The sequence below is a fragment of the Miscanthus floridulus genome, chromosome 16, assembly GCF_019320115.1.
Source record: "Miscanthus floridulus cultivar M001 chromosome 16, ASM1932011v1, whole genome shotgun sequence".
Classification (NCBI taxonomy): Eukaryota; Viridiplantae; Streptophyta; class Magnoliopsida; order Poales; family Poaceae; genus Miscanthus; species Miscanthus floridulus.
In genome coordinates this window covers 71,875,775-71,885,286 of record NC_089595.1, presented here as the reverse complement: position 1 = coordinate 71,885,286, position 9,512 = coordinate 71,875,775, and the positions used below count along the sequence as shown (strand labels likewise).

Below are 9,512 nucleotides of genomic sequence, written 5' to 3'. Positions count from 1 at the left end.
GTTGATTTTCAGTATATTTTGAATGTGATAAAAATTGGTCTGGTAAGCCTTAACTCGGCTATTCTATTACGAGAATGGCTACTCGCGCACTGGGAGTGGAGAGATGGCGAGAGTAGCGTGTACCCACGTGGCAATGGGCTAGATTGGTGGAGTACTGTATTCTCGGGTGGCGTGGATCCGTTCTTGTTTTAGAGGATCTGAGGGTAGGTTGGTATATGTAGGTTAGGGACCTGCATATGTCGTGTGGTTGGGAATCCCCAGCTGAGTTATAATCGGTTTAAATTGTCGTTGCTCCTCGATTATGGAGACTCAACTCACTGTTCATTATCGTAGTTAATAACTGAAACTTGAGGAAGTTTTGAGAAAGATTTTAATATGAGGTTTTATGATCTCAGTACGGGTCATGTCAGCTTTATATATAATTGATATGGAGATACAAATGTTGAAAGAAAGAATCTTGTAGAAAGCTTTTACGCAAAAGAACCTTGTTTATTGCTAAAGCCATACCTTGAATCCCTGAGCCTGCATTCCTGAGTCTTATCAGTTTTTGTTTCGGTTAAGTCTTGTTGAGTACTTTTGTACTCAAGGTTCGTTAACCCTTGTTGCAGGTGAGCCTCATGAGTAGGTCTGCTTTGGACCGTGCTGCATGACTGTTGTTTCGATTGATGATGATAGGTGAATGTGTGACCCTTGGGCAGGGTACTTATATTGTGTGTTTGTATTATGTTACTAATGCCACTCCACTACTATGGTTTGTAATATTTATCGAACTTAGTTTGTAAGGTTTAAAACAACTGGTTTGTAAACTAAGTTATTGTAAGACTTTCGCTATTTTACTCTAATGTAGATATTTGAATAAATATTGTAATGCTGCAATGACTCTGTAATGGATCCTGCTCGGAAAAAATGTGGATGATTCAGGGTTCTCCGAGGACACCCGACAGTCTTCTTAAGTTATCAGGTATATATGCATAGTTGTCATAGGTCATTGGACAGTGACAGGTGCATGTGGGCCCTATAATTTAGGAGGTTCTGCCACAACCGTCTATACCCAATAATCACAACAACATACAAGCATCCAGAAGCAATCATGCATAGCAAACAAAAGCTATAGATTAGAACAGTACACCAACAATATAAAATCAAGATGAAAAGTTTGAAAAACAAATCTACGTCTCGCTACGAACACATAGATGCGAAGATCACAAAAATCGGAGCTAAAATGAAGAAATTATGAATTAAACAAGTTTTCCTTTAGTAAAATAATAGATTAAATCTAACCTTAAATTTTAAAAGTTGAAAACCTATATAACAGTAGTATGAACATGTAGATTATGGAATTATGAATCTAACGCAAGTTGAACGGATCAAATCAGAGTTAAAATAGAGATTTTATGGCTAAAACAAGATTAGTGGCAAAACTGTAAATTGGTGAAAACGTATTTTGGATCTAAACCGATGAAACTACGCTTTCCAATGAAGAAAACATACTCTGAAAAAAGTGCTATGGACTGCGGGTTCTATAATTGAAAAAGGGAGGGGCTCTTTTGAAATTTTGCCTGCCGAAAGGGTATGAGGTGATCTAGGCCGTTGGATTAGAGTTGTATGGTCGGGATTCAATCGGGCGGATGCGAGCAAGCTTGGCTGGCCGGAACAGGGCCGGCGGTGAGGTATCTACGGCGACGCCATGAATGAGCTCACCGGAGTTCACAAATCTGACGATTTTGGCCACGGTTAGACTCAAGAGAAGTACGGGGAGCGAGAGGAGACAATTGCGAACTCACCAAGAGGATTTCCATGGATGGAGAAGGCGTGACGATGACGGCCGGCTAGGGTTGGTTGACGGTGGCGCTTAGGGCTATGGTTGCTTGGCGAAGGGGACTGCGGTGCTGGAGCTTGGATTGGGAGGCATGGGCACGAGCACGACGGCTTGGGCGACACGGCATCGGACGGCGGCGTTGCGAAGCTGGACACAAACGGCATCGGCGTAGTCGTGCCCGAGGCGGACATGGTGCGAAGGAAGGAGAAGACCCTGACAGCTGGGGCCAGCTGTCAGCGGGAGGAAAGGAGAGCGCGCGACGCAGGCTTGGGCCAGCGCTGCTGCTGAGCCGACACTGATGGAGCTGGGTCGCAGGCGAGGAAATGGGCCACGGGCGCGAAGGAAAAGAGAGGCAGGCCGACGTGGGCTTCGGCCCTAGCGGGAAGGAGAGGAGAAAGGCCAGGCGGCTAGCTGGCCCGGCGGAGAAGCAAGGCTGGCGGGCCGAATTTGAGAAAGGGAGAAGGAAATTCTTTTCTATTTTTTAAACCATTTTTCAAACCAATTTGAATGCGAAATTCAAATCAAGTTGAAATTGGATTTCAAATCACACCACTCAAAAATTAATATGCAGCAGCATGAATGCACACACATGATTGTAAACCTATATTTGATTTTAATTTGATAAAATTTATTATTTTCCTAAATTCAAATGCCCACAAAATGCATAATAAATCAAATTCTTCTATTTAAAAACTGTGCAAATTTTAGGGTGTTACAGTCAGTTACCGGATCCTGACCAGCGTCTAGTCAGCACTGACCGGACGCGTCTGATCAGGAAACTCCCTCTCTGAAACCTCTGTGGAGTTGATCGGACGCAGGCACCCAACGTCCGGTCACTTTTCACTCAGTGTCCGGTCGCAACTAGACGACTCCAGTTGATCAAATGAACTGACCGGACTCACCCTTTAGCGTCCGGTCAACTAGACCAGCATCTGGTCAGTCATTTGACCCTTCATTCACTTCTAACTCGAAATCCTTTGTGAATGAAGTTTACTTCCATTGATCTTAGGGCTACTCCTGAGCTACCTAATGCTAGAATTGATAAGTGTGCACCACACCTAACCCACTAGACTCACTTAGGTCAAGCTACTAATCCATACCCCCTTAATAGTACGGCAAAAGGAAAAAACAAAGTCTTAAACTACTCTAAGTGTCTTTTCAACATCAAACGACACTTAGAACTAGTTCATCCTTTGAAAACCGAAACGATTTCCATCGACAGGGGCATGACAACCATGATTGCCTAATCAATTGCCATTACCATGACCTAACTCAAATTGCCTCTGCAAAATACACGTTAGTCATAGTAATCTCGTGTCGTAATTAATCACCGAAACCCAATTAGGACCCGTTCGGCTTGCTGAATCTTGACTGAAACTGGCTGAAAACACTGTTCTGGCTGAATTGTTGTGAGAGAAAAACACTGTTTCAACTAAAAAAATAAGCCAAACAAATTGAATATGAGGTAAATCAAATGGGGCCTAGGGGCCTAGATGCTTTCACATTGCAACCAAAATATATAGATTAGGAGTTTATATGTCACGTGTAGATTGAGTCCCTAACAGTTAACACCGAACTCTTCGCAACAACACCGATTGACCAACAGCTTGTCTCTAGCAGTCGGCAAAAGGAGTGTTGATACTAAAACACACCGTCATAAGACATCATCATGTGCAACCCACAGAGGTGCACCAGCCGAACAAGCCACTTGTGTTGATTTATACGGTTAATTTGTTGGGAAAGAAAAATATTGTATCATGACTGATAAACCGACTTATAGCTTATATGAGCAGCCGAACATGGCCTATGTAAACTGGACCACATGGTTTTAGAAAATCGGATGATCCAGGAGAAATCATTGAGCGCTCACCGGGACGGACCCATGGAGGCAAACACACGTTGGGTTGCACTTGCCTTCTCATGCCATGGAGATGAGCGAAGAACAACACATGAGGTTGGAACTTGGAAGAAATTAGGCAAAGATGAGAGGGTAAATTGGATAAAAGGTAAAATGGTAAAATGGTAAAAGATAAATGTGTTTGAATCTATTGGTTGATAGTCAATGAGTTGTGGCCCTTTATTTTTACAAGATGGTAGGTCTATCTCATGGTAGAATCCAAAGGCATCAAGATTTATAATTTAAACTAACTCAAACTTGATCTAAACTGTCAAAACCAGGTCACCCAGTTTCATAAATCAAATCACTCTAGTTTCTTGGGATAGGTTCTTCCAATGTCCATATTATTGGGATGGGTTCTTCCAAAGTCCATAATTCTGTCATCTGAATTTTAAATTGGACGCATAAGCATTTTGATCGACGAGAGATGCACAATCGTAAAGTCCATTCTATCATTGGAGGTCATATTCAAAACCAGATGACCCTTTTTTTCTCAGATTGATACTGCCAATTTTGGTCGCAAACAATTTGTTTTGATCTTTTGGAGAGAGATTGAACTAAAAGAGCCATTTAGAATCAAATTCCATCTGCTGGATTCAACTTCCAAATACACTTTAGGCCCCGTTCGGCTGGAGGGTTTTTGGAGAAAAATGGATGAAAAACACCATTCCGGATGAAATGTTATGAGAAAAAAACACTGTTGTGAATAAAAAAAACAAGCAGATCAAGCCGGGTTAAGGGTAATGTGAATCAAATCTTTGATCAGCAATTGGGATGCTTGAGAGGTACAGATATTCATAATCACGTGATCAATGTAAAAAGGCATTCTTCCTTTCTGTCCATGCATACGTGCTATCATGTGATTTTTTCGCTTTGTGAATCCTGTATCATGCATCCGCTAGCATGATCTTTTTTAGTTTACCATAATGTATGAACCGAATGTTTAATAAGTGCTTTCATTTACTGCAGGAAATGAACACCAATGGTGACTCAAGACTTGTACGGGTAAGCGGATGAAAATACAAGCTGACTCGCCAACACAAACATGAACGGTAAGTGCTTACGTTAATGACAGGTGAAAATAAATTGCTGGCTTAAGCTCAAGGATGACTATTGACAGAATATGAAACATTACAACAAACGTCTCAGAGACATCTATGAAACCATGCATAATTTGCTCATAAATACATGACCAACAAGACCACTTCTTTGTCGATCTGGGCATACTTTAGCTGCTCTGATGATGGGTGCCCGTAAAACTGAAAAAACTGTACCTAAGCACCTCCTTGCCATTCCCCACAACCATGTCTCTGCTCATTTGTCGCAAGGGGCAGATAGTTAATCTGACTTAACTGGTGCCTGTGGTGACATCTAGTCAGATGAGTCCAAACCATAGTCAAGCATTTCTTTTATGTTTAGCTTGATAGAAGGTCCCATGGATGAGCACAAGTACGCCGTTTTCCAGTATATCCCCTTAGCACCAGATGGCTTGTTCCTCTCAACAGAGCGCTGTGAATGGATAGCAAGAAGCTTATCAACACTATCCTCAGTAAAATGATGAACAGAGATAGATGTTTTGTAGGAACATAGATCTTACAACAACAGCCATGAAGTTTGCAATGAGATCTTCCTCCGGAAAGTCAACCTTGCCAAAGGGAATATGGACAATTCCTGATTTATCAACTCTGTATTCAACCTTCCCTTTCTTGAACTCTTCGATAGCCTGGAACCATTCACACAATTAGCACAATCTATTTCATTGGTCCTAAGACAATTATCACTACAATTGGGTTGAACTGATTCAATTTTACAACCATTTTTCAAATACGTTCAAATATGAACTAATACTCCCTTAACTTATGAACAAAAGGACATCTGGACCCTTTAACTGCCATTTCCAAGGTACATCTATTATTAAGATACCAATACCAATAACATTAGGCCAATGATGGTCACACCTAAAACGCGTATGATTGGCGCACAAGTCAGCATGACTTTATATCTGGGAGAGAGAGGGAGAGGGAGAGGGAGAGGGAGGGGTATGATTGGCGTATCGCCCTGTTCGCTTGGTTTATAAGCCGTACTTTTTCAGCCAACGAACAGTATTTTTCTCTCACGACAAATCAGCCAGCAGTACTTTCAGCCATGGCTTATCAGCCAAGCGAACAGGGCATATTAATCTGTATCAAGGTCAAATGTCTTGTACTGTGTCCTCCATTAACACAGCATTTAAACTCTTGGCAAGGATGGACGCAGAAACACTCCACACACTCAGTATAAAAATGAAACTCAACACATTTTCCAAATGAATAACAATATACATGTCATAGTACTTACTCCATTTTGAGTCTTTGGTACTTTCAGCCTTGCTTCTAAATAAAATAAACTGAACCGTGAAAACTGGACCAGATTTTAAGTCATATCCCTCAATCAACTGCCTCACTACTTTTGCTAGTTATTATTGCCAATGCTTTATGTTGCTGTCTACTTGTCTAGGGTGAATCAGGATTTCATAATATTATTACCACCGGTGTACTGCCATAAACCAACAGCGCTCCATATTCTCCAACATGTGTCTCATCTAGTTTCCTCCTAGGCGATCAGTAAAACCAACTATTTCAACTTCCTGAACTCTTGCTAGGCACAATTAAATTACAAGCATATGTTCAAGAAAAACACCATGCCTGAGTCTTGAATTATTGGAGTACAGGAAAGTAAATGCAACTAACAAAGGTAGGAAGATACTTATACATGAATCCTAGAAGTCAGCTAAATACTATAATGGCATGAAGTTTTAAATCTTGTCACAGTGCCCAGACTAAGAAATGTAGACAAACGATTTAGAAGCAATATTGATGGAAAATCTGAGGCAAACAAAATCTGTATTGACTTCCTCAATACCTGAGTAATGTTTGGAGAAACAGTGCCAGCTTTGGGGTTAGGCATCAGCCCTCTTGGTCCTAGAATCTTACCCAAGCCAGCAACCTGAAAAGTAAACAGAAATAACTCAGCCTGATAATCATTTAAATGGGAGCCCATGTTGAAAGTTTCAATGAGGCAAAGCATGCAACAAATATATACAGAATTTTGGACATTTAGTTTAGCATTAGTTATCAAAGAATGAAACATCTCACACATGTATTCCTGTATTTCGAAATTAGATTGTTATAGCCAATCTGTTTTATCTATAGAAAACAACGTTTTTAACAGTTTACATGGTAAGACACTTAAGACCTATAGTAAGCACAACTAAATATTTCGTTTCAAACTTTGCGGCAGTCTCCAATAGTACACTGAAATGAAGGCTGAACCGTTAATAGCTCATACCTTAGGCATCATATCAGGTGATGCAATCAATTTGTCAAACTCCATAAATCCTCCTTTTATTTGTTCAATCAAATCTTCTCCACCTACGATATCAGCTCCTGCAGCTCTAGCTTCATCTATCTTCTCACCTGTAAGGCCAGAAAACAATTATTAATGCATAATGATCATGATTATTTCAACTACTGGTGCCTCCATCTTTATGATCATGACAAGAAAAGCGTGACTATCTTTCACAAAGGATATGAAAGACAAGTTTCAGTCAGTTTGCTAAGTGGACAGCATAAAAATAGCACCATCCCAACTCCCAAGTGACTTCTTGTGAAAAACAAAGAAGTAGAAACATCATGAACATAATAAACTGATTGTATTATTCTTCTGCCCAAGTGACCAAAGACAAACTAATTTTGTTCGATCCAATACGTTGCACTGCTCACAATACTTATGAATTATGAGATTTGAACTCTGAAAGAAGACATGACACTTTAAGAGGAAAAATACAAACTAACGGATTGGTGTAATCAAATAGCTATATCAGTACACAAAGACTGCATAAAAATAAAGACAAGCATGTTTCTGATTAAACCCATAGTCACACATGAGGCAATAGTGTCAAACAGAACAATCACACATACGACCCACTAGCACAGTGATCCAATTAGCCCATGCATCATATACTGCAATTGACATGAATTCAGCTTGTACTAATTATCGCTCAACAACATTTGCGTCGTGTTTCAATCACCGCGCACCTTGTGTGAGAACCGCAATCTTCACCGACTGGCCTGTTCCCTTGGGCAAATTCACCTGTGCTCACCACGCACGACCAACACAAATCAACGAACGCAGCAGGATACAAGAAGCAACCCGAACAGAACGACAGAAAAAGAAGAAGAAACAATACCGTGGCCCGGAGCTGCTGGTCATTGTACTTCGGGTCGAGGTTCATGCGGAAGTGCGCCTCCGCCGACTCGACAAACTTGGCGCTGGACATCTGCTTCATCAGCGAGATGGCGGTGGGCACGTCGTAGTCCTTCTTGCTCTCCCTCAGCTTCTGGATCTCGAGGAACCTCTTCGACCTCGTCTGCACACCCTCAAAACCAGCACAGCGTCACCGACCGGCCATACACAACAATCACGCACGCAACAGGAACCACATACGAAGGAAGGGGGGAGAGTATTCGATGATATGCATGCATACGCGGTCGCGCCTGAGCGGTAGTGCGGCCTTGCCGGTGCGCGGCCGCGTGGGGGCCGTGAACGCGGGGCCGCGCCCGCCCTCGTACCCGTCGTCGTCGTACTGGCCCGGCTGGTCGGCCTCTGCCTCTTCTTCTTCGAGCACGGCGCCCTGGGCGGCCGCGGCGGGGCAGCGGAACGCGAGGAGGAGCCGCGGGTAGGCGCGCAGCGACGGCACGGAGGAGGGGAAGAACAGCGCGTTGGGCGAGGCCGCCGGCGCCGTGCTGCTGGCCGCCGGCGCGAGGAGGGAGGCGGAGGCGGTGGCCGCAGCGGATGTGGCCATGGTGGAGGTAGGGGAGGGAGGGGAGGAGGGCGGAAGCAGATAAGAGGGAGTGGAGGGATAGAAACGGTAGCCGAAGTGGCAGCGCGGGCGAGCGCGGGTTATTATAGCCTTAGGGCCTGGGGGTGTTTGGTTCGAGCTAAACTTTAGCGGCTAATAAACGGTTTAGTTATTTTTAATAACTTTAGAGTTACTAGAGAGAACTAAAGTTCTTTTTTTAGTAACTTTTAGTTATAATGTTGGATTAAAAAGTTACTAAAATGACTAAAAGCTACTAAATTTAGTAGCTACTAGACGAACCAAACAGGCTCTTAACCGATACCCATGGGTCTCGGCCTCGGTGTTCATCGATCGGCAATATGTTGTCGATCGTAAATTTTCAGCTAGAATAATATTTTTCTCTCACACAAATCAACCGACAATATTTCTTCACGAACCAACAATAATACGGACCGGTCAACCGAACGGGTGGGCGGACTCGCGGTCGCAACGATACGGACCGGTCAACCGAACGGGTGGGCGGGCTCGCGGTCGCAGACTCCGGGGATGACGGGCGCGGCGCCTGGAAAACTCTCGCCCGGCCCTGATTCCAGTGATTTGCCTCGGCCGAAACGCACACCCGGTGACCTGCCGGATCTTGGGTTGGGGACTTGGGGCGGGCGGGTGGGTTCGTGTCGTGTCCGCGCGGGCGACGGGCGCGGAGAAACACGGCGAGTTGGCTGGGCCGAGACGCGCGCCGGTGTTCGGGGCTCCTGATTTGGCTCAGCCCCGAGAGCCGTGCGAAGGGAGACGCGCGAGGCAGCCGGACAGGTGTGTGGTCGCGGTTCGCGTGTGGCGTTCGAGCGGCAGCGACGAGGGACCGAACCCGTGTGTGGCTGCGAGCTGTGTGTCGGGTGGGAGGACAAACCAGCGACGCTGCTGCTTCTAGAGTCTCGTTCCACGACTAACAACCCGTT

General features: G+C 44.0%; 1 protein-coding gene across 1 annotated transcript; it reads right to left on the bottom strand.

Moving 5' to 3' along the window:
* Window positions 1-4,792: 4,792 nt before the first annotated feature.
* LOC136511861 (large ribosomal subunit protein uL1c-like) lies at window positions 4,793-8,621 on the bottom strand. Its single transcript, XM_066505888.1, has 7 exons — window positions 8,242-8,621; window positions 7,945-8,124; window positions 7,793-7,847; window positions 7,044-7,171; window positions 6,618-6,701; window positions 5,314-5,439; window positions 4,793-5,225 (listed from the first exon to the last, which is right to left on the bottom strand). Exons 1-7 carry the CDS (start codon window positions 8,557-8,559, stop codon window positions 5,088-5,090), a joined length of 1,029 nt encoding a protein of 342 aa, XP_066361985.1. The 5' UTR covers window positions 8,560-8,621; the 3' UTR covers window positions 4,793-5,087.
* Window positions 8,622-9,512: the final 891 nt, after the last annotated feature.